This window comes from Lepus europaeus, chromosome 9 (assembly GCF_033115175.1).
Source record: "Lepus europaeus isolate LE1 chromosome 9, mLepTim1.pri, whole genome shotgun sequence".
Classification (NCBI taxonomy): Eukaryota; Metazoa; Chordata; class Mammalia; order Lagomorpha; family Leporidae; genus Lepus; species Lepus europaeus.
In genome coordinates, this window is record NC_084835.1 from 32,328,577 (window position 1) to 32,353,481 (window position 24,905).

The 24,905-nt window shown below is 56.0% G+C and overlaps 1 protein-coding gene across 2 annotated transcripts in view; it reads right to left on the reverse strand.

Annotated features, from left to right (window-relative positions):
- Nucleotides 1-19,361, reverse strand: part of FAM3D (FAM3 metabolism regulating signaling molecule D) — a 53,392-nt gene extending 34,031 nt beyond the window's left edge. Inside the window, exons 1-6 of one of the 2 annotated variants that reach the window (XM_062201184.1) lie at nucleotides 19,286-19,361; nucleotides 9,367-9,417; nucleotides 7,513-7,620; nucleotides 5,115-5,135; nucleotides 1,591-1,708; nucleotides 506-564 (exon numbers count right to left, since the gene is read on the reverse strand). In XM_062201184.1, coding sequence (XP_062057168.1) covers nucleotides 506-564; nucleotides 1,591-1,708; nucleotides 5,115-5,135; nucleotides 7,513-7,620; nucleotides 9,367-9,379 — 319 coding nt within the window. In that variant the 5' untranslated portion in view covers nucleotides 9,380-9,417; nucleotides 19,286-19,361. Of the gene's footprint in view, nucleotides 1-505; nucleotides 565-1,590; nucleotides 1,709-5,114; nucleotides 5,136-7,512; nucleotides 7,621-9,366; nucleotides 9,418-13,547; nucleotides 13,662-19,285 lie in introns of those variants that run through there. The other variant, XM_062201185.1, reaches the window with a different exon arrangement.
- Between the last annotated feature and the right edge of the window lie 5,544 nt (nucleotides 19,362-24,905).

Genomic DNA, 24,905 nt, shown 5'->3' on the forward strand with positions numbered 1-24,905 from the left:
CTCAGCCCCTCTATTTCTCACCTAGAAAATGGGGGTATTGGGCAAAGCTACATCCTGGCATGAGCCTGAATCAAACAGCCAGCACACAGGCATGCTCTCTGAACGCTAGCTCTGCTATCATTGTGCCCATGTTGTGAGAGGCATCAAGGGAGGCCCCTGGACTTGGAGTTCTTGGCTGACCCCAGAGCCATGTGTAGGGCCTGGCCCACGGGAGCTGCTGCCCGTGATTGCTGAATGAATGAATGAACGTGTGCACCCAGCTTGTGATCTCACACTGGTCGTCTCCTACGGCTTCCTGTGTGTGGGTTCAAGTTGGGGTGGTTTGAGGACGGCTCACATTCCCACGGAGAAGTGGGAGAAGTGGAGAGCGCCAGGCCAGGAGTGCAGGTAGAAGCATGTCCTAGAGACCTCCGGCATCCCCCTCCGCCCACCACCAGCCACACCTCCCCTCCTGAGCGCCACGAGATGACGCCAGTGCGTGCTGGGAGCGCTCCTGTCCACTCACCGTTCACCAGGGCGATGTTCAGGCCTCTGCCCACGTTGTTTTTCACTGGACTCATGATACTAAAAGGATGAGGAAGGAAAACAAAACGCAACTGTGGGTGCCACGAGAGGAACCACCCCCTTGCTTCTGTGGCTGGGGACCCCTGAGGAGAGCAGTCTGCCTCCGCTCTCAGGCCCGGTGGTTTCTGGGACTGGCCCCTCGTGCTTTCTGGCCTGGACAAGAAGAGCATGCTGGGCCCCTGGCCACAGCGACTTGCCCAGGCATAGCCCTGGACGCAGCCCACTCATTGAGACCCATCCTAGGACTGGGGCACTGGGGAGCTAGGCTAGGTTGATGTGTCAAACCAGCTGGGCTCCTCTCTACTTGACTGCACAGAAAAGTCCATTTTCCACAGAGAAAAATGAAGCCAACAGAAGGATGACAGCAGAGGTGAAGTCGGTGGGACAAGGAGCCCTGGTGTTGTGGGGGTGAACCCCTGGATTGAGCTGGTCCTGAAGTCCACTGCCTCTGGCCTTTTAAGTGAATGAACCAATCAGCCAGGTTTTGCCTAAGCAAACAGGGGTTAGGTTCTGAGTCCTGACCTGGCCTCCTGTCTCTGTCTTCTGTCAGAGGGTGGACCTTCCATCGTAGGGTGGACCTGGTGTCCCGGGGCCTTTACTGTCTAGCTTGGATAACAGGCACAGACTTTCTCTCACACCCGAGTGGAAGCCCTGGTGCCTGCTACCTGTGGCCTTCAATGCCTTGGCCTGCATCGTGAACCCTCCCCACAGCACAGGCATCCCCTTAGTAGGAAGCCCAGCGGCTCGGCTGTCAGTCCCGAGTTCAGACCCTGGCTCCGCTGCAGGCTTGGCAGGCGACCCTGACGGCCCCCCTCCCCTCATCTCTCCCAGGGTTGGGGTGGGGGTGCGGCAAGATGTGGGTGCAGCAGGTGCGGCAGACATGGCCCACACACCTGCAGCAGGACACCTGAGCCCATCTCCCAAGCCCACCCCTTGCAGCCTCAGAATCTTCCCGTGAGTGAAAATGAATGAGTGAGTGAACGAATGTATGAAAAGAGAGGGACGCGGTGCCCCTCCGGCACTTACACGTGGTTTTCAAAGCACATGGAGGGGCCCACGACGTTGGCAGCCCCGCTGGAGATCTTAAACGCAAAAAAGTTGGCCGGGCAGGGCTTGCTGAGGCCACACTTGGTCTTCGCCACCTCTGGGGAGGAAGCGGGAGAGGTCAACCCCTGGTGAGCAGCAGCCTGAGAAAGAGCAGTGGAGTAGAGCAGGGAGGGGCAGGGCCAGGGAGTGGGCTCAGGGCCCAGCCACACACACAACACCGCCCCGCCCCAGGACCCTACCAAGCCCTTCGGGCGCAGGCAGGGCTGTATGTCTGCCCAGCATGGAAGTAGCTTGGGGGCTTCCCTGCAGGCCCATGCCCTAGTGAGCAAGTGGAGGACTAAATGGACCACCAGTGTCGCCACAAGGAAGGGACTCTCTGGAGGGCCTCTCAAGCCTCCAGGACCATCGCCTGGTGGGTGAGAGCGCCTCTCTCTAGCTAGGTTCTCCCGGCAAGTCAGCAACCTCCTCGTGCCTTGGCTTCCTCATCTGTCAAATGGGGTCACAGCGGTGCCTTCCCCACTGGGTTAAACGAGGACTCCGTAAGCAGAGCTCAATGCCAAGTACATTCATTCACCTGCGGCTCATTCGCTGAGCACCTGCTAAGTGCCAGACCCTGGGATGCCACCGGGAACAGGCAGGCGGCTCTGGCTGTCCCACTCAATGCTCAGGGCAGAGCCTGGGGCCCACTGGGCAGCCACTGTGTGCATCTCTGATGACTGTGGGTCTGCTACGATCCTCACAGAGCAGATCCAGGAAGTCAAGACTGATGGGAGATGTGCTTGAGACCCTGAGATGCAGCAGGGCCCTTTGAGGGCTGGGACGACACCTGTGCTCTCAGCCTGACAGCTCTGAATCATGCAAGTACATACTTCTCAGCACCTGATGGTTGGGCAGGCTGTGCTGGGCCAGAACCGGTCCATGTGGAATTAGAGAAGGGGACGTCGAGGTTGAACTGCCTTCTGTCCCCAGCCCCTGTGCCAGGCGCAGGCACAGCCTGGCCAGGGAGCACTCTGCTGCTGCCCTCAGGTTTCCAAAGAGAGGCTGCCCAGCCGCAGGCTTGCTGCATGCCAGGCACCCAGCAGGTGCTTTGTATCTCGTCCAGTTGCCCCAGGACCTCCCACACCAGCACTTAGTAGGCACTCAAGAACTCCTGCCGAGATGGACACACACTGGGATAGCATTGCGCCGGGCTGAGCCTGAGACTGGGGGGGGGGGCACACCATGTACTGCCGCAGGTATGGCACCCTCGAGTGGGTAAAGGCACCCCAGTTAGGAGCGAATGCAGCTCCCATGGAGCATGCTGCTGGATTTGGCTTCCCTGGGCAGAGCCCTGATAGGAGATACCCAGCCTGGCCCCGCTCTGTGGCCTCAGTACACCTGCCTCCTGGCTGTACCCCAGCAAGGGAGGCCCTGGCAGCGCAGATAGCGGGGTGCAGACCCCAGGAAGAGCTGTTTAGGAGGGAGCGAGCTGGCCACGGACTGGACCTGCCACTTTCACTCCCTGTGGCATCCCCAGGAGGGACCCAGGCTTGGTCCTGGCCACCCAGTGGTCCTCAGCCAGGGCCTGGCTCCTCTGCTGCCCCGAGCCCTGGGCACCCATCACCCTCCTCTTCCAGGAGAGGCCACGTTACTCCTGTGAGCAGAGGGGCTGGCCCGAGCCGGCCAGGGCCCACCCCGCAGTCTGCCCAGAACCTCACGGACTGCAGCTAAGCCTGGCCCCGCTGCCGTCAGTAGTGCGGCTTAAGCAGGCTTTTCTGGAATTGATTTTCTGACCACCGGTCCTTCACGCTCAAGCTCTGGCTGAAGGCAGAGGCTGCTGGGGCGGGTGAGGCGTCTCGGTCCCTGGGAGGCAGCCGCTCTGCTGCCTGGGTTCTGGCTTCGGGTTGTTCCTCTCCAGCTGCCTGAAACCTTGAGGTCCAAAGCCGCCAGGGACCCTGGCATTGCTGCTCACAGCAAGATACCACGTGCTGTCAAGGACATGAAGGGGAGGGGGCGGCCAGGAGGCTAATCTGTGGTGCTACCTGCCAGACATCTCTCCCGTTATCTTTGCTGGCTGGGAAAGCAGGGAGGTGGTGGAGATCAGAGTTGTCAACTTGGTAGGTTTCGGCTTAAATGCCAATTTAAAACTTGTTGTTAGAGGCTTAATACAAAAGCTCTTGAGGCTGACTATGGGCAAAGAGTGCTGGGATCGACTGGCGATGTTTGCCCAGGGCAACAGGTGGCACTCGGGCTTGAATCTGCCACCCCACCAGCGGGTGCTGTCCATGTGTTTCTTCAGCACCACGCTGCTGGGCCAGGCTGTGTCTGCTTCAGAACGGGACAGTGGAGGCTTCAGGGAGAGGGGGTTGAGGGTGTGGGGGGCTCCTCTGTTCTCTGTAACAGCACCGCGCACTGGGCTCCCATGGGTAAAATCCTGCTCCCGGAGCGGCAGCCCGCTGTGGAGTCCCCACTGCGTCTAAGTCAGAGATGGAGGGGCCTGGAGGGGCTGCCTCCTGTGGAGAGCTGTTGAGGAGGGAGGGCCCTGGGCAAGCTGGGGGGGGGGGTGCCGACTCCCACACCACCACTCAGAGCAGCGTGCCCTCGGGCAGGAGACCCAACCTCTCCTACGCAGCGGGGACCGGGGTAGCTCTACACTGTCCCAGCCCCGGGGTTCTGTGGATGACCACACGAGATGTCTGAGTCTGGCACAGGGTACGCACTCCATCATGGTTCCCATCGTCAGCGTCAGGCTCTCCCTCCCTTCACCTCCTCTGCCCCTGGGGAGCAGGTCCCTGCTCAAGTCTGGACAACCATCACAGCGGCTGGCATCGGAGGCCTCAGCACCCCCGCCCTCCAGGCGCTGCCCCTGCTGCCCCTGTCCCTGACTCTCTAGCCGAGGTCTGCACAGGAGCCCCATGTGTCCCTGCCTTTACACCTTTGCCTAGGCTGTTCCTTCCTCCCAGAGGTATCACTGAAAGGCCACCTCCTCCTGGAAACCTCCCCGATGCCTCCCATTGGAAAAGGGGCGTTCTTCCTCAAACCCAGAACACTTGCTCCGCCTTTCTTGGCTCATCTTGCATTTCTACCCCAACAAGCAGTAACCCCTTTCTGTTTGTCTCTTGGAGCTCCTGAAGTGCCCAACATGGCACACCCCTCCTCCCGCCCCCCTGAAGCTGGCACCTGGAGCAGGAGCCCTGAGCCGGCCTGGGGTCCCTGTTATGTTGCCAAGGAGAACAGCCCTGGCTCGGGCTCCTAGCTGGTTAGGGTGTCAGAGGGGGAGGCAGTGGCTGGGCGTGGTCCAGGCTGCAGGGGTGGCCCTGGGACAGGAGGACGGCAGAGTCTTGTTCCCTCCACCCTGCATGAATCAAAGACCACCCCCTACAGGGCTTGGGCACTTCAGAAGGCACCACTGGCTTGGGTGGTGGCAGCTGGGCAGCTGTTGGGACTCGAAGGGCTGGGTTAGAGGCCCTGGGACATCAGGACAACTGGCCCTGGGGCATGGGTGGGGGCTGGGGGATACTCACGGTTCTCCTTGGTGACCAAGCCTGTTGGAGAGAAGACAGTTCATTAGAGAGAGTTAGAGTTAGAGAGAGAGAGAACAAACAAACCCTGGCCTCTTCAGGATGGAAGTGGGGCAGGGGCAGAAGAAGTGGGAAGAAGGGACTTTAAAATGGCACCTCTGAAACAAAGCCAAAGCTGCACCGCACCCTGAGTCCTCTCTCACTTTCCCCAGTCACCCCTTCACACATGCGCATACAACGCACACATGCACACATGCACACAGTACACAGTGCACACACCGGCACACACCCATCCACACCTCTAAGTTCACACACATGTATACTCTCCATGCATGTGCACACACACCTTCACACACACGACTCTCCTGTGGTGACAAAGAAGCTGGGCTCTGTTAAGAGCCCCACTGGAGTCTGAGCCCTCACCCCGCTGTGTGACTGCGTGCAGTTTGAGACTGCCTGTGACACTGGCCTTCCCTCAGCCTTGGTTTCCTGGCTGCACACAGACACCAGCAGAGCCCTCACTGGTCTGTGGGGAAGATCTGGCGACATCCCTCTGCCAGGGGCTTAACCCTGGGGCTGGCCCTGGGCCCCAAGGAAGGGGCCGTCAGGTGTGGTGCTGGTTGGGCTGTGTTGGGGTGGATCCTCCTGACGGCCCACAGCACAGACTGCCTGTTCTGGGCTTCAGGGTGCCAGGCACTTCCCGCCGTCTTGTCTTAGGCTGTGTCCTACTTGGTACCTACGTGGTTCTACTTCAGGTCTCCCATCATACTGGCACCAAGTCCTGGAGGACAAGACCCTCCCCGCCCCTCCCACATACAACTCACGACACAGAAATGCAGAGAAAGGAGCTCGTTTTGGGGGAGACCCACACACTCTGGCACATTTTCCATTTGGCCCTGGGGGCACTGTCTGTCCTGGAGTGCCCCTACCCCTGCCTCCAAGGTCCCAGCTGGGCCCATCATAGTAGGACAGCCGAGTTGCAGCCCTGCCCTGGCTTGGGATGTGTCTCTCGGGGAGAGAGAGGAGTGCTGTTTTAACTAAGCTAGAAGCTGTGGGCTTGGAGAGCTGGCAGCGGCCGCGCCTGCCCTGGAGAGAAAGCTGCCCATTGAAGTAGGTTTTGGCCTGTTGGGCTAGGCAGCCTCAAGCAGAGCCTAAGGATGTGGAGAGACAGGCTCTGCAGGCTTTGTGGGAGCCCCTGGATCTGCAGCAGATCCCCATGGACGTCCCCATGAGGTGACTCAAGAACCCTGTACTGTCGAAACCACATAGAGTTTCTCCCACCTGAACAAGCGCTGCCTGATTTGCCAGGTAAGCCAGGAGTTCTTTGCTGCACTAGTTCTATGCCATGGATCCCTAGGTTGCTTTGGAAAACCCCCTGAGGAAAACTCCCTTCCTTTCAGACACTTGGCACCTCCTACTCTGGCAGAATTTAAGTTATTAAACACATAAAAAATAAAATGGGTTCAGTTGCAAAGGAAACCAATTATTTCTCAATACAATAATAAAAAATAAAAAAGTGTGCTGCAGTAATATATGTGCTTCAATATGAATGCATGAAATAAAAAGGGGGTGTGCACCCAGGAGAGGAAACTGAAGGGAATCGGAATAGGAGAGGAAACGTGAGCTGTCACGTCAGGCCATCGTGCCCGCGGTGTGCTTTTCCTAGCACTGGCAGTGTTTCTGCAGACTCTGAGGCTGTTAACCCACTTTCACGTTTGTATGCACTGGAATCCAATCAGGCGTCCATCTGTCCATCCACCCACCCACCACTTTCCGATCCTCCCATCCATCCGCTGATCCAGCCATAGAACTCAACTGTCCCCTACGCATCTGCTCTGTGCCGGGTGCGAGGGACGGATGTACGCAAGATAAAGGCTTCACTTTCAGGAAGCTTACACGCCAGAGGGTGCCCACAGGCCACAGCAACGGATGCAAATCAATGACCAACGTGCTGATGAGTGATGACAGCTCTGGAGAAAACAGGCTGAGCTGATTGAGGCTAAACCAGGAGTAGGGGGCACACTGGCAGCTGGGGGCACCAGGAAGGCCCAGGAGGTGACATAGGAGCGGAGACCCGAGGGCTCAGAAGAGGTGGGGCAGGGTGGGCTCTGCATGGAGGGGCTGCAGGCAGAGGGCACAGAAAGCACAGGTGAAGTCACGCGACACACAGGTCTTTTCTTCCTCTCTACTCTTCCTGCTTGGCTGCTTCCTTCAGCCCTTGGCACAGAGGTGTGGCCCAGAGTCTCTGGAGCCTTCCTAACAGCCCACGGGTCCTCTGTCCTATCCTGCCCTCCACGTCGACGGCAGGTGCACACCTTGCCGCGCCCGGCTGTCTCTGAGGTCTCCCCGGGATGGAGGGAGGACTATGTCCCCAGCCCCCAGCAGGAGGCCCCGCACTCACCCATCCAGCGCGGCAGACGGACCGTCTGCATGTTGAAGCTGATGTAGCTGCGCACAAAGAACAGCGTGGTGACCAGGACAAAAGTGAGCACCAGGAGGCGGAGCAGACCTAGGGAGAAAGGGGAGGCTGCCAGAAGACCACAGCACCCGACTGCATTGCCAGAGCTGGTGTCTTGGGACCCCATGTCCACGGCACAGGCTGCACCCACACTGTGGAGCAGGCCGTGGCGCTGTGCGGCGGGACCATGTGCCAATCCATGCCATATCAAATGCTAAGATCCAGCTGCCTGGTTACGCAGCAACGTTCCTGAAAACCAGTGCCCTGGGAGACCAAGGCAAGGGCGCACCTGCTGGTACTCAGCCCCCTGGAGATCTCTAGGCATGAGGCCTGGGAACATGCCCTTTGCACCCCTGCGTGAGCCCTGGGCATCATGGCAGGGGAGCTGGCGGCTGACGCCGGGGCTGAGCCTGGGAAGGAGCTCAGCCTCTCCAGGCTGGAGTCCTTCAGCCACAGAGCAGACACAGCAAGGCCCCCGAGACTGAGCCGCGGCAGCAGCCGCCAGGGCAGCCTGACAGGGGGCACGGCTGGCCCTCCACATGTCCCATCAGCTCCTGGCAAAGCCACCACCACCAACCACTGCCTCCAGTTGCCGTGCCCACCCCAGACTGCTCCCTGCCCCCCGACATGTCCCAGGGGCCAACCCCGCAGGCACACTGCACCCCCAGAGCTCCCTGCCCCCCTCGCTTGCCTTCTGAGGACCAGAAACTGGGTCCCCTTTCACCTGCCCCCTGCCTCCTGGGCCGAAGCTTTCCCGTGACCTCCAGGGCCCAGGCCCAGCCCTGGGGCTCCCTCTCGCTCCTTGCCCCGGAGCTCAGCTCTGTGGCTTTGCGCTGGACTCAGGCTTCTTTGGGGTAGAGGCTGGGGGAGAAGGGCCATGGCTGCGGGCTGGGGAATGCGAGGCCCTGCGCGCCAGCTGACATCTGGGCCAGAGCCGACCGATTGCCCCATTTTACAGATGAGGAAACTGAGGCTTGCCATCCCCTCCCTGTGCTCACTTGTCTGGTAAGTGGCAGAGGCAGGGTTTGAACCCAGAGACGCAAGCTGACTCCAAAACCACTGCTCCTGGCTCCTCATGACTGGAAATGAAACTGAAGCATAGGGCTGGCGCTGTGGCGCAGTGGGTTAACACCCTGGCTTGAAGTGCCGGTATCCCATATGGGCACTGGCTTGAGACCCAGCTAATCCACTTCCTATCCAGCTCTCTGCTATGGCCTAGGAAATTAGTAGAAGATGGCCCAAGTGCTTGGGCCCCAGCACCCGTGTGGGAGACCCGGAAGGAGCTCCTGGCTTCAGATCGGCACAGCTCTAGCCGTTGTGGCTAACTGGGGAATAAACCACCGGATGGAAGACACCTCCCCCCCCCCCCGCCCCGCCTCTCTCTCTCTGCCTCTCCTCTCTGTGTAACTCTGACCTTCAAATAAATAAAAAAGAAACTGAAGCGTGTGCCTTTTCAGCTGGGGTGCAACTGAGAAGGCTTTTGTCTTCCTTGTGCTGTTTGTTTTGATGATTCTAGACTAGCCTCTCCCCACAATGATCAATACTTTATCCCTAATTTCCAACCAGGGCCAGGTGTTTCTAGGATGGGGCCAACCCCTAGGTCCCTAGCCAGGAAGGGCTGCTGTGCCCAAGTCTTTCCACCCCTCAGCCATGAGGCAGGCAGTCCCCCGGGGCCCCTGGTCCGACTCTGAGGATGGGAACACCAAACCCCGCACTGTGCCTGCAGTAGACACTGCCAACAGGAGAGCGACTCCCCCTTCAGCCCCAACCTTGAACGCCCCCAGAACCCAGTCCTACCTGAGACTCTCATCCTGTGCAAGCGAGGAGCAGCTTCGGGTCAGCAGTGACCTACGGAGAGGAGAGAAGCAAGTTGGAGATGATGGAGACTGAAGAGGGCCGGCAGGTGCCCCCACTGAGGAGCTCCCGAGCCTCGCCGGAGGTTCCTCACCACCTGGGGGCAGAACTGGCTGCTTTCCTCCTGCCCTCCCTGCCTCCGCTTCTCACTCACTCTCACCCTGGAAGTCCATGTCCCATTCACCACGTCTTCTTTTAGGCGTGGAGGTTTCTCATCTAAGCCAAGGCAGGTGCCGTCTCATGGCCCTGGTCTCTTGGAGGACTGGGTTTACTCACTCACCTGTCCATCTACCCTGCTTAAGCTCGAGTGATCCTTGCTGACGGATCATAAGGAAGAGTAATCAGGCTCATAGGTTACAGGTGCGCCGGGTGCTGCACATGGAATGTATTATCTCCCTTAATCCTCACAACCTGCATTTTGGGGATGAGTAAGCAGGACTCACCATGGTTCAGCCCAAGGTTACTCAGCTTGCAAAGGTGAGAGCCAAGGGCACCAGTTTGAGTCCTAGCTGCTCCTCTTCCGATCCAGCTCTCTGCTATGGCCTGGGAAGGCAGTGGAGGATGGCCCAAGTGCTTGGGCTCGTGCACCCGCAGGGGAGACCAGGAAGAAGCTCCTGGCTCCTGGCTTCGGGATCAACTCAGCTCTGGCTGTTGCGGCCATTTGGGAAGTGAGCCAGTGGATGGAAGACCTTTCTCTCTGTCTCTCTCCGTTTGTAACTCTACCTCTCAAATAAATAATAAAATATTAAAAGAAAAAAAAAAGAGGAGAGCCAAAATTTGGCTGTGAATCTCTAGGGGCGGAATCCCTAACCCAACCCTCCTCTTCCCATGCCAAATCCATGACCAACACTTTCGGAGCCAGAGGAAAGTTTTGAAATCAATGTTTGTTCCCTTCTGGAGTTCCGGGCAGGGGGAGGGGCATCTTTCTTCCCACCTCTCCCTGCGGCCGGGCCGCCCACAGATGCTGGACAGTTAGGGTGATTCAGCAGCTTCGAAAGCCCCCAGGAGGTCCATGGAGAGGGGAGGCAAGGCCAGGGGAGAAAGCCCCCTGCCACCAGCCTGAAGGCTTTCTCTGTCCCCCTCCCCTCCCACCGCTCCTGCCACTCTTCCTGCCCCTCCCAGCCCAGAATCTCCTTTGTCCTAGAATGCATATTCAAAGCCCAGCTGCGAGGACTGAGGCCTGATACGGGAGACCGGGCCTTAACCCCTGGCCTTTGCTGATGCCCTCTTTGACCCTGGCCGCATCACAGGGCCTCCCCATCGCTCCACTGAGGCACTTGGGCCCATCCGCCCTTCCTGCGTCATCGCGGGCAGCTGCAGCAGATCGGGCTAATTATGCAAATCCTCCCACCTGCCCTGACCCTGCTCCTCCAGAGCCTTCCAGGTCAGAAATTTGAGCGCTCGCCTGGCACTGCCCCTGCAGATTTTTAGGACTTTAACTTCCTGAAATTCAAATCACCAACTTTTCTTTCAGATGGGAAAGTACATTAACATTATGACTGTGCCGGGTGTGGGTGGTGGGGCCCACCCCTACTGTGCCGGGTGGATGAGACCCCGACATTCAGTGTATGGAGGAGCCAGGAGAGCTTGAGGCCAGACAGAATGGAAGAACAGAGAGATATAGGGCCAGGGGCCAGAGCTATGGTGTAGCAGCTAAAAGCTGCAGCCTGCGATGCCGGCATTCCTTATGGGCTCTGGTTTGTGCCCCAGCTGCCCCACTTCTGATGCAGCTCCCTGTGCACCCATAACCTGGGAGCCTGGGAAAAGCAGTGGAAGATGGCCCAAGTGCTTGGGCCCCTGCACCCATGTGGGAGATCCAGATTAAGCTCCTGGGTTCCACCTGGCCCGACCCCCGTCATTGTGGACATCTGGGGAGTAAACCAGCTGATGGGAAGATCTGTCTGTCCCTGTCTCTGTAACTCTGCCTTTCAAATAAATAAGTAAATAAAGTGCTTATTTTATAATAAAAAGGAGAGACATAGGGCCAAGGCCAGGTAGATGGGGATACTCACGGAGTGCAGACAGAGCCCAGCCAGGGACAGTGCTGGGGGGAACTGGGGAGGGACAGAAGAGACGGAGGCAGACAGACATAGGGTACAAGCACTCTTGCCATGCCTACCCACAGACAGAAGAGAGAGCTGGGGACAGAGTGGAGGTTGGGGGGACACATACCTGGCGGGAGGCTAGCCTTGGGCTGTCATGTCCATGCTCATCAGGGGTTCTGGAGGGGCAGAGGCCAGTCCCGGCTGAGCTAGGTGGACCCTGCCAGCTTGATGTCCCTCCTGGCGGAGGCCTTGCCTGCCCACCCTGCACCTGCAGGGCTCCGTGGTCTCCCGAGTCCCCAGCCTGCTCTCTGGGCAGCCTGTGGGTGCTCTGGAGCTGGAGGCCAGGACTGGCCTGCTGGGGCAGGGAGGGGAAGACACCTGGGGCAGGGACGCAGGGTGGGGCAAGAATTCCCTCCCGAAGTCACTTAGACCCAAAACAGTCTCTTTCCTCCTTGTTCCTGCCGGAGATGATCACAACCTGTTATTCAGGTTGTGGAGCTGCGGGGGAAAGGCCCTACTGCCCTTGATGCTGGCTGGGACGGCTGATAAGGGGGCCCCAGGGTGTGTGTGTGTGTTCACATGCCTAGGTGGGATTGGGTGAGGGGTGGAAGGTTGCCTGGAGCTTTGGCTGCCCCACTCTTCCCTGACCTGTCCTGCCCCTCCCCCTGGTAGGGACTACATCTGGCTGCAAGTCAGCCATGAGCATACATCCGGTATGCTTTCACTGCGCCTTGAGGAAGTGTTTGATGGATATTTGGAGGCTGAATGAACTGGATTCATGCATAGTCCTGGGGGGGAGGGTTAGGATGATTCAACGCCCAGCTAGAGAAAGAAGAAGCAGAAGTTCAGCGAGAGCAAGCAGCTTGTCTAAGGTCACACAGCCAACCGTGGATTTTATTCCGCAAGCATTCTCCCAGCACCTGTGGGGAAGCAGCTGTGCTCCAGGCCTGGGGGACAGGGCTGTAAGAGGCGTGCTCTGCAGTCTCCCTGGGTGGTTGCAATTGCTGGTCCCTTGTCTGGACACTGTCCCGCTGCCTCCCTCTTTCCCGCGCCCCTCATCCTCATCCTTCAGGTTCATCTGGGAAGCTTTCCCTGACCCTGCAAGACAAGATCGCATGCCTACCCATGGTGCCGGATGGGGGCACATCTATCCCGGCGCCCCACCCCGTCACAAGGGCCGGGCCAATCGGAGCTTTGTGATTTCCTTGTGTTTGGGTTGGGAGTGAGCCTGTGACCCAAGCATGGCCAATCAGAGTTTTTTTTTTTTTTTTCCTGGGCTGGATCTGTGGAAACTGAGAAGAGAGAAGCTGTCTTCTCCCTGGAGAAGCTAAGTGGGGTGTCTGTAGGTCCCTTTCTCGGCCCCTCCGCCACGCTGCCTCCTGCTGGAGATGAGCCTGCTGGAGAAGAGCCTGCTGGAGAAGTGGCTGGGCAGCTGGGGCAGAGCTTGTGGTCTTGGCCTTTAAGAATCAGGCAGAGAAAAGCCTGTGATGTTGGGAAGGAGCATGCATTTGGGGATCAGACCTTTTGCAAACCTGCGCAATGAGGGTGGTGCTAACCACCCTCTGCCCCTGGTCCTGGAAGGGGTGTGGGGCAGTGAGCCTGCTGTCTGGAAGGAGCTTGCTGGCCCACAGCATGTGCCCCAGCTCCCGCCAGTTGGCCGGCGCCATCCAGCCCTGCTGCCTCCTGCCAGTGCGGCTCCATGGCAGGATCCCTACACGGATGTTTGTCCTTTCCTCCACAGAGCCATCATGGCATCTCCCAGCCTGTTTGTGACATTTTTAATGGGCCAGTAGGAGCCAGCATGTCAGCTTCTTCCTGTTTCCTGAGCCTTCTGTATACACAAGCCTCTCAGCTAGGCTGGGACCTGTCCTGGCGCCAAGAAGACAAAGGGCTGTTGACGCTCCAGGCTCGAGCAGCGCATTCTGGTGCAGAAATGTGTGGACGCCTTCCTGGCTTACTCCTGCCTCCAGGCCCTTCCTTCTCTGCCATTGCAAGAATCCCTCCAGGAGGCACTTTTTCCTGCAGCGCGGTCAGCCCTGAATCCCCTTCCAGGCTGCAGCTCCCCATGGCTGTCCTCACCTGGACCCTAGTGCCGGTGCCAGGAAACAGGGCAGGTGTGCAGTCAGTGATGCTCCAAGGAAGGAGGTGGCTTTCTGTATGGGAAAGCAAGTCAGGTGCCTCCACTGGAACGGCTCTTCTTTTTCACTCGGTGCCTTGAACTTCCTGCACGCTTGAACTCTGCCCAGAGGTCACACTCAGATTTCAGAAGCGAACTGGTGTCTTCTGGGACTCTTGTGCCGTCATGTTCCCCATCTCTGGAAGCCCGGCAGCTGAGCGCGGGCCTTGGAGGCCTGGTTATGCTCTGTTCTGCCATTCTGCATGGCTTCTTTCCAGTCCCTCCAGGTCTGCGGGCCACCCTGCCTGGGGAAGGGATTCAAGGTCTGCCAGGAATGCGTGGAATTCCGCAGGGGTATGATGGAGAAGGACTCGGGAGAGAGACCAGACCTACACTGGAGACTCGAATGGAGCTCCAGGCTCCTGGCTTTAGCTGTCGTGGGCTTCTGAGGAGTGAAGCAAGGGATGGAAGATCTCCGTCTCTCTGCCTTTTAAGTAATAATAATAAAAAGGCCTGCAGTGGGGTAGGAGCACACACTAGCTCCGGCATTGTGAAGGGTCCTGCCTCGAACCCGGAGTGTGCGTGCGTACCACTGCGGAGGCCAGATTGCCCCCCGCTCTGAGCATCCAGTTACCCCTCGAAGCCATCCCAATCACCCACAATGGTGACCCAGGCCTCTGCGGAGTAATCAGAGTAACCAGCGGCCACCCTTCGTCACCTAGATGGTCCTTCTTGTAAGCCCCCGGTATTTATAGGGAATTATTGATCATATCATCAATATACCGGGAGATAAACAGTAAATAAATCTATTAGCAATAAGGCTGGTGGCTCGGACAACCTGTTCCCGTGACATTGACTTGGGAAGGAAGCAAGTCCATTATTTCTATTATGCACTGGTTTTCCCCAGCTCTGGCTGCTGGTAGGATTCCTGGGCCTTACAGGGCTACATAGGAGGAAACGTGAGAGGCACCGAACAGGGGAAGGGTTCTGAGGGGTCCTGCTCATTCCTGGCAGGAGATGTATCAGGCCCTGCTCAGAGACCCCCTCCCCCCTTTAAACCAATTTAATCCTCCAGTAGCTCCATGAGGAAGCTGGGGAAACTGAGGCACCGAGCGATTAGGCCAACAGCTGGTAGGAGTCTCCACTGCTTCTGAGCAAGGAGTGGCGTTTTCTGTAAAGGATTGGGTAGTGAGTGTTGTGGGCTTTGTGGGCCACTGTTCTCAGTCATGACTTCTGGACTCTGTTCTTTAGTGGGAAGGCAGCCGTGGAGACTGTGTGAATGAATGAATGAATGAATGAGTGTGGCCACGTTCCAATCAAACTTTATCTATGAAAGCAGGTGGCCAGCTGCCTCAGGCCTGCAGGCTGTTTGCCAGCTCCTGCTCCACAGCCCCTTGCGGTTCAGGTGCACACGGGCCCCAGGGCTGCCTGGGCTGGGCTCTGCCAAGGTGACAGAGAAGAGACTCTCGTGGGATAGGAGAGTCTCTGTGATTCCATCCTCCAATCCCCAGCCCCCTCGTCAATCCCAGGCGTCCCCAAGGGGGTGACTCCAGGCCTCCAGCTCATTTTGCCTCCTCTCACAAGCTGTCAGGGGTACTTTTCTGGGAGTGCACCTGGCTGAGGTCATCTCCCAAAGGTGCCTTGCTGAGGGCCAGCCCCCAGGGTCCCTCTGTCACTGTCATAGCCTTTAGCTTCCAGAGAAAGCGGGAGTTCACATAGAGGAGAGGGTTGAGAGCGAGGCTTTGGAACCCAGTCTGTCTCCTGTCATGGGACTGTGCACATGGTCCTTGCTCTGCCTCAGTTTCCCTGTCTGGATGTGGCCTTCCCAGTTCCCTTTTAGTGGAGATGAAGTGCCGGGAAGCGCCCAAACCATAGCGCCAGGCACAAAGCAAATACTCTGGAAGTGGCGGGTTGTTGCACAGCCCCCAGCCCCCAGGCCCTCTAAGCTTCAAGAGACAGATGAGCTGTGGTGCAGGGAATGGGTTCCTCTGAGTCGCGACGGAGCATGGGGACAGGTGGAAGCCAGGTGGCCACATGTGCAGTGCTTTCCCATCCCGCACAGCATCCGATGGGATGGGCGACCTCTCTGGTGCTGGGCATCTTTAGCTCCAGTAGCCCCAGAGGCCAGTTTGTGCTGCCAAGATCTCTCTTTGCTGGGCGCCTGGCTGGGCGTCATCTGGCAGGATTCAGCGGATGGAGGTGGGGCCGTCAGGGTTCATTCCCTGGGCGCGGCCGGCCCGCTGGAATCTTTCCAGAAGGTTAGGCATGAAGTTCACCTTGGCCTCATGAGTAACTATTCCTGCCCATCAGAGGCCACTGGGTCTCAGGCCCTTTGATTAACCAAGGTGGCAGTCTCCCTATGCAGCAGCGGGGTCTTGTGAAAGCCTTGGGAGTCAAGTCTCATTCAGGAAGACATGGGATCCAGGGATCTCATTGCAGAAATAGTAACCATCACGATCATGATCCTCCTAAGTAGCATGCTGCTGATTTTGAAGGTGTGTCCTTTCCTTTCCTTTTCCCAACAATCTGGCCAGATAGATTCTTTTAGTAACTCCATTCCACCGGCGAGGAAGCAGATACTTAGAGAAATCTAGCAACTTGCCCAGGGTCACCTCAGTAGAATGCCTTATGCCATACCGCCGTCCATTGCTTCAGTAACTGTAGCCAAATCAAGTAGTGTGGTAGGAGCTAGAGGGTGGTAGACGTCTCCTTGGTCCTCAGCCTGGCACCTGTTCCTCCTGTGGTGACTCCGCCCCCCACCACAGATATTCCTCTGGGAATCCACCCCTCTCTCCCAAGCAGTGGGTAGAGTTGAGTCCATTCTCTGGTTCCAGAGGTGGCCTCTCCATTGAGTGTGCTCCATCCCTTGGTTATAGAGACGGGATCAGACATGGGCAGGCGAGGCCAGCCAAGAGGAGCAGAGCCCCTCCAGGGCATTCGATGACCTCATCAGGTTGCTGCTGGGTTGCTGAGTTCAGACTCGGAACTGCAGATGCTGATGGCTGTGTCTGCCACCTGTGAGGTCAGCCTGCCCGAGAACGAACAAACTGGGAAAAGGCTCCCTGAGCCAGAGATGAGAGTCCTGGGGGTGTCTTTTCAGCCCTCAGCCTCAGTCTTGTTTGAGGGCAGATTTCCCCAGGCTTTTCTGTCCTGTGTGTCAGGGCAGGTGCCTTACCTGTTGGGCTGGTTTGAGTTGGCTGCTGTCATTTTCATCTAGAAGATTCCCCAGCCCCACCCCCAATACACAAGGATGTTCCCGTTTCAAGTCACAGTGACATCTGCAAGAAATCAACTCGCAGTCCACCCCTTGCTCACGAGGTCTCAGTATTCCAGTCCCTGTGAGGCCCACGGCTCAGGCCAGCTCGTGGCCTCATCTCTGTCTTTAGCCACATTACTCCCGACATTTTCGCCAGCAGAGGATTCTCCAGCCACGGAACCGGTGGTGCCTGCAGAGGGGTCCGGGTCCTTGGCGCTGAGCCTGGGTTTCCGTCTGTTGCTCTCCCTGCTGCCTGACTCCAGCCTCCCACCCCCATGCCTCTGCTCATGCAACCTGGACTTTCTGCAGGAATTCCCAACCACGGAGAGTATGGCCTCCTTTCTAAGGTCTTCCTGGAGCTACCCCAGCCAGCCACATGGCCTCTCTCTGCCACGCATAGTCTGTGCTGTGGATTGGACCCAGAGATCCAGGGGTTAAGGGCTTGGTCTCTTGAGTGGCACTGGAGGGAGGTGATGGAAACTTCAGGAGGTGGGAGCCAGTGGGAGGCCCTTAGGTGTTTGGGGGCATGCCCTGGGAAGGTAGTTCATGCAAAGGGAGTGGCTATCAAAGCCTGGATTGGGCTTCCAGGCTTCCCACGTGGCCCTCCCTCTGCATGTGTGGCGCCACTGCCACCCACCACCCTCCCCAGACACCAAGCCAGTACACCACCTGATCTCGGACCGGACCTCCCCAAACCGTGAGCTATGCCAGCCTTTTCCCTCTATATAGTTAGCTCCCTCAGGTATTTTGTAGTAACACAAAGCTGGCTAATACACTCTGCTGCTGTGGGCAAATTACTTCACTTCCTTAGGCCTCAGTAAATTGGGGATAATGAGATCTACCCCTCAAAATTGTAGTGATATTGAAACAAACTAATCCATGTACAGTACTCAGCCCCACTGCAGATGGTCAGCTCTCCATGTGCACCGCCCATGACGGTGGTTGCTCTGTGTACTGAGCACACAGAACTCGGACACTGTCTCCTATACACCATCTGCCTGACTCCCTTTACTCTCGCTTGGTGATCCTGACTCCTTCATCCGACAAACTGTGAGCTTCCTGAGAAAGCATCTAATCACTTCTAAATGTTTAGTGTCTACCTGCCCTGCCGAGCGCCCGGTGCAGGGCAGGTGCTCAGCTGTGACAACAGCACCATCCCATAGTCTGCACCTACTGTGTACCAGGCATCATGGGAGGTGTTTTGCGCATGTCTGTCTCTTTCAAAATTCACATCAGGCAAAATGCCCAAGAATTTATTACTACTCCCATCCTTTTGAGACCAGGAGGCTCAGATGAACCCACTGATAAGGGTTTGCTGCAGCTGATGTAGCCAGGACAAAAGGCAGAGCTGGGATCCAAATGCCAAAGACAGGAGCTACTCTCCCCACAACATCTGCATCTTTTTCTCTGTAGGCTGCCCCTCCTGGGAAGCCAACCTGGGAGCTCCCACCCAGCTCTGCAGAGCCTCCCAAAGCCAGCGATTGGTACCCATCTTAGCAAGTGTCCGCCCCCTCTTCCGGGGACTCCAGACTGGGCAGAGGCTGCCAGTCCTTCACACAGACTGTCCGCTGCCCTCCAGGCCTGCCAGGGTTAGGCTAGTCTCAACCCGGGAGGATCAGCTGCCCCAGCCCGAGGAATGCTGCCACACCCCACTTCCCAGCCCAGGGGGGTGCCACTAAGCAGGGATGCAAATGGACTTTCCTCAAGGCAATGAGGTGAACATTGGATGTGGAAGCACACAGCGCTTAGCACGACAGCTGCTATTTTATGTGGCTCAATGGTTACCACAGGTACCTCGCCAATGAGAACTTCAAGAGAGGAGAGGGGATGGATATTCACATGATCACTCCCACTTCACAGATGAGAAAATTGAGTCACAGTGGAAGGAAGGGACTAGCCCGACATCACACAGCAAGAAAAATCTCTCAAGACCTGGCACCTTTGTCTTAACTTCTCAGGCCATTATTTTCAGAGCAGAATGAGATCTGGGGCCAGGGAACGACATCTTTCCTTCTTTATTCATTCTTCAGATCTGTGGGGCTCACAGGGCATGCTCAGATGTGTTTTATTTACTTTTTGTTGAACAGATGAGAGAAAGATGACTAATGGTCAAGGGTCCCTGTGGTTAAGGAAAAAACCTTGCAGCACAGCTTAGCCAATCTCCGGCTTGCCTACCCCACATTTCCTTCTCGCACCCAGGACAGACATAACTAATTCATCACAGCATGCCCTTGCACTAAGCCTGACCCCAGCCTCAGAATCCTTCTCACGGTCAACTATCAGCCCCTGGGAGAATCTCTGTGCCTTTCCTCCCTCTGGTTTGGGAAGTCGACTTGATGAGGCTTTTTTGTTCCTTATGCCCCTGCTCCCTCCCCAGCACTGTTCTCCTTCCCCTCCATAAAGCAGAGGGGAGGCTCAGCCCTTCCCATCTTGCTGGAGACTTACCTGAGGGCTCAGGGCTCCCGGCCCTGCTTCGGCGGAGATGGCCAGATGGTCCAGCTGGGGCCTAGGTCCTGGCCCTACCAATTGTCACCTTGGCTAAGAGTCCCGACTCCTGTGCAGGGGCCCTGGAGGGAGCGGCAGGGTGGCCCATGGGCCCCAGCAGCGGGCCAGCTGCTCCAGGCCCTGCCCAGGCTCTGCCTCCCTTCAAGGAGGTTTGCCATAAACGCTCCCTGCCCTGTTAAACAATCTCACCAGGAAGGAGGAAGTTTAATTTGAATGCTCACTCGGGAGAAAATGAGGCTAAAGTCTTAAGTGCAGCCTGCTCAGGGCACAGGAAGAAGTGCTCTGCTTCTCCTCCCCACAGCTCTCCCGGCCTGGCCAAGGGACTTAAGCCACTTCACCAGGAGCAAAATCTCAGAATCTGCCTAAAATAACCTTAAATACCCCCTCGCCCCACTCCCACACTGCCAACACCCATCCCCGAGCTGCCAGTGTCCCCAGTCTCTGGAGTGGGGGCAGCAAGGGAGGAGGGGTCAAGGGCTACTTAGAGAGACCGGATCCTGGAGGATGGAGGGTGGAGGATGGAGGATGGAGCACTGCCAGTCCATGAGAGTGGGGATGATGAGGAGAGGAACTGGCTTGGGGGGAGGTTCTGGGTTTGGGTTGGGAAATGTTGAATTAGAGGTTAAACCTGGAGAGACGGAGGGGGAAGGGGCCAGTCAGAGCTTTAGTGGAAGAGTGGGCTTTAGTGGAACAGTAAGCCCTGTGTTTCTCTCCCCAGCTTCACTCTAGGACCACCACGCACTGGGGGAGGGGTAGCTTGGTCCCCCACCCCCATGTCAGCACCCCCAGATCACGGTTCTCAACCCACAGCCCTTTCTCTCAGGACAAGTTCTCGCCCAGGAACCACGTGGTCCTCGCTACACAGGTGCCTGAGACAGACCTTCCTCCCTTGTTTGCTGAGCCTGCCTGCTCCCCAGAAGGATGTGTGTGGGGGTGCAGCCCTGGGACAGGCAGTGCTGTGCTGGTCCTGAAAGGCCTGGCTTTGCTGTTCCCTTCTCTGCCCAGACAGTTCTGCCCGTGCCTCTGCCCTCTAAGCCTTGAGAGTGCCCTTCTGCTGGCCCTTACAGATGCGAACAAGGGAACGAACAAATGACTTCAAATTGCACTAAGTTCTAGGAAGGAGCCTGCAGAAAGCAAGAGAACTTCCCCCTGCACGTGGTCAGGGAGGGCCTCTCCGAGGAGGAGGTCTTTGAGCTGCTGCGCTGGTGAGGGCTGCTCTCACTAAACACGGCCAGCTGGCGGCTTAGAACAACTGTGTGTGCTGTCTCGCGGTGCTGGAGGCCAGAAGTCTAGCACGGGTCTCAGCGGCTAAGACCACGGCATTGGCAGCGCTGGGTCCCCTTTCTGGACACTCCTGGGGAGAAGCCACTCCTTGCTAATCACAGGTGTGATCCCGTTGTAGTTCACTGCTAGCACTTACAACAGCCTGAAATGATATTCTCCCACTCATGTAGGGTAGAAGAAGGGGTGTTCTCTTCCCTGCCCGTCATAAAGGGTCATGGCCAATACCCCTATAACAAGAGACGGGCTAATAAGAGAAAAGCAAATGTATTAAAATGTCCATCTACACTGGAGCCATATAAAATATGGGAAGTCAAAGAAGGGGCCAGATAGTTGAAACTTAAATCTCCTCTTCCTACGGAGAGGGAGGTAAGAGGGTAGCGACAGGTTATGGGAAGGGGAGAGGCAAAAGTGCACTGAGGACCAAGGGCACCCTGTTGTGAGGATCAGGTCTCCCAGGAGATCTCTGGGAGAAGCTCTCAGAGAAGCACAGGAAAAGCCTGTCTGGGAGCTGTGATAATGTGGAGTCCCCTCTCTCTTCCCGGGTTAATCTTACCTGGTTGTTTGATGAGATTCCAGTTTGAGACAATTGCATTTCTTTAGGAAGAAGTTTTCTCAGTCAGATAAGGGAAGTTGGGAGAGAAAGAGAGAGAGAGAGAGAGAGAGAGAGAGAGAGGCCCTCCCTGCACTTGGAGAGAAGCAGGGTGAGGTCAGAGAAACCTGGATTCCAAAGAGGCTTTTCTTCAGCTCAGTAGGTCAAAGCGCTAAGGCGCTCGGGGATGTTGCGTTCTGAGTCACCACACTCCTGTTTGCCTGGGGCTGCCGCGCTCCATTGGAAAGTGGATCCCATGAGAGCAGAGTCCTCCCCAGTGCTGTTCACTGGGCCAGTGTCTGGGACGCAGCAGGCACTCGATAAAGGTTTGCTGAAGAAATGGACGAGTGCCGGCTCCTTTCTGTATCCAAGTCGACACGGACAGCACTGGCCAGGAGCTGTGGCCCCTACCCTACCCTGTGGAGTTTGGTAACCTGCGGCCTCCTTCCCCCTCTTGGGGTCAAAGCTATTCTCACAAGAGCCCTGAACACCGTCCCCTGGGGATTACTGTGAGGGTCCTGGGCTCCCTCCTGGGTGCATCTGGTTCCTATCCTTCTTCTTCCCTTTCCCTGCATCATGGGAAGCTTGGAGATGAAGCACACCTGCTTTCTTCATGACCGCACATGATAGCATGTCAGCAGGCACCATCTTCAGTGACCTCCCACAGCCGCCATGCGTTCAGTTTCCGTGTGCGTGTGTGTGTTTACGGACAGGCTGCAGTGAATCTTTGCAGGCGTATCTTTGACCTTTGTGCTTCTTTATTTACTCCTGGTTTTTAATAGACCAATGATTCCAACCTTCCCAGCCCATAAGGTTTTATGAGGCTCAAAGGAGGAAATAGGTCTCAAGAGAAAGCCAAACGGAAAGACAGATTTTGAGCACCACCTCTTCAAGGTGTGAATGTGTGTGTGTGTGCATGTGCGTGTAGGTGTGTGTTCGTCACCACTTGGGAGACTGAGGGATGTGGAGGTAGGCAAAGCAGCCATGGCAGTATTCAGCATTTATGGAACACTTGATATCTGATGCATGCTCGATTTTTTAAAAATTTATTTAATTCTTTATTTGAAAGGCAGAGAGAGTGAGCGAGCGAGCGAGTGAGCATCCATCTGTGCTGGTTCACTCTCCAAATGTTTGCAACAGCCAGGATCAGGCCAGACTAAAGCCCAGAGCTTGGAACTCAATCCTGGCCAGGATCCAGGTAGTTGAGCCATCATTTGCTGTCTCCCAGGGTGCACGTTAGTAGGAAGCTTAATGGGAAGCAAAGGTGGGATTCAAACCCAGGGACTGCAGGTATGGGTGTGGGCATCCCAAACAAGGTCTTACTACTGCACCAAACGCCCAGCCCTGCTGCATGCTGTATGAATTTATCCTGACAACAACCCTCCAAGGAAAGTACTATCATTACCTACAACTTCCATACAGAGACATTGAGGCATGGAATGATAACGTAATTTGTCCAGGGTGACACAGCTCTTGGCGGGGAAGCTGATGAGGAACACACACACACACACACACACACACTCCTCTGAGCGCTCCAGGTACATGGCACCTGCAGCTCTCCCTGGGCTTCAGAGCACCTACTATCTGCAGTGCATCCTGAACTGAGCTCCTTCTGCATTTATGGAGCAGTCTGGTATTTCTGGCAGGCAGATACAGGGTCTAAAGATGATTTCCCCAGAAAGCTTCATTCAAATGGAAAAACCCAGAGGAGTAAAACTCACCCCCCAAATGTCTGACACCAAAGGGCAGAGCACAGCCAGCTCAGTGAGTACCTTAATGTGATGTTCACAGCACATGCGCGCGTGTGTGTACATGGGTGTATATCTAAGTGGGGGCATGCACAGGCATGCATGTGCACACACAGGGGCACACAATGTTATATTTCTCTGGACTCTATTTGATCTTCTGAGTTCCCAAAGACTGAGGGGTGGCCCATCAATGAGATAAATGTCCACTGCACTGATTTTTCTATTTTTCTTTTTATAGAAAGTTATACCTTTATTATTATTTGTGTGAAAGGCAGAGAGAAACAGAGAGACAGAAAGATCTCCCAAATGCTGGTTCATTCCCCAAAAGCCCACAGTGGCCAGGGTTGGACCAGGTCAAAGCTGGGGACCAGTAACTCAGTCCCACACGGGTGTCTGGGACCCAACTCCTGTGCCACTGCCAACTGCCTCCCAGAGTGTGCGTTAGCAGGAAGCTGGAGTAGGAGTAGAACCTGGACCGGAATCCAGGTACTCGCATGTGGGATGTAAACATCCCAGTGACATCTTGACCACTAGGCCAAATGCTTCCCCCTCTGGTTCCCATCTTTGAGAAGAAACTGGACCAGGCCCTGGGCAGGGATTTCTTTGTGTTCCCTTCAGCATTGCATCAGCGGCATTTTTCACAGCAACCCTGGGCCTTGATAACAAAAGGAAGCCAGGTGGGCTCTGAGGCCAAGGCAGAAAGGCACAAAGCATGACCATGCCAAGTGGAGCCATCAATAAGCTACCACGATTTACACTTTTCCTCATCATCACTAATTGGCCAGATCCAATGTGGCCACGTGTGCCTTGTGCCCTGATCCATTTATAATAAAATCAGGGCTTGGCATGAGAGACAGAATTAACAACAGAATTCTAATGGAGTTAGAATTGCAAGCGTTAATAATTCATTCCTTCATTTCTTTGAGAGCAACTGCCGGTCGTTTGAACAACAGCAAGAGCAAACAGTGGGGATGGGAGCCTTTTGACCAATGCCAGGGATGGAGTAGGCAGCAGGGGCAGACCCTCCTGGGTGTGGTCTACAGTGTGATTTTTGTTCTCAGGGCACAATCAGATCTGAAGTCCGACTCACTGAGCTGAAATTACTGGGGAGCATGGCTGTGTTCTCTCCTTAGAGGCTTCAGGGAAAACCTATGTCTCGCCTTTTCTGGTTTCTAGGGGCTCCCACTCTCCTTGGCTAGCACTCCATGCCTTCATCATCATTGCTAGTGATGTGCCTCCCTGTGGTCCTTCTCCCATCATTGCGTCTCTGTTTTTGCCTTCTGCTTCCCTCTCTACCTCTTTTTTTAAAGAGTTATTTATTTATTTGAGAGACAGAGTTACAGAGACGGAGAGAGAGAGAGAGAGAGAGAGAGAGAGAGAGAGAGAATCTTCCATCTGTTGGTTCACTCCCCAATGGCAGCAATGGATGAAACTGGGCTGAACCAAAGCTAGGAGCTGGGAGCTTCTGCCAGGTTTTCCATGTGGGTGCCAGGGGCCCAAGGACTTGGGCCGTGTTCTATTGTTTTCTCAGGCCATAGCAGAGAGCTGGATTGGAAGTAGAGCAGCCAGGACTCAAACCAGTGCCCACACGGGAGGTTGGTGCTGCAGGAGAAGACTTAACCTATTATACCACAGTGCTGCCCCTACCCTCTTCCCCTTTTAAGGGCCCTGGTGACAACATTAGGCCCTTCTGGGTAATCCTGTATCTTCTCCCTATTTTGAGTTCAGTTGATTTAGCAACCTTAACTTCACCTGCATTCTTAACTCTACCCACAACCTTTAATTCCCCATGTACCATATACCCTAACATATTCATAATATTTGAAGTGGACAAATCACTCCAAGCATTTTAGAAATAAAACATTAGTTCATATAATAATAATAAAACATGTTTTGATATCAAATATTAAAATAATGCTTATTCATGATCAAATATAGA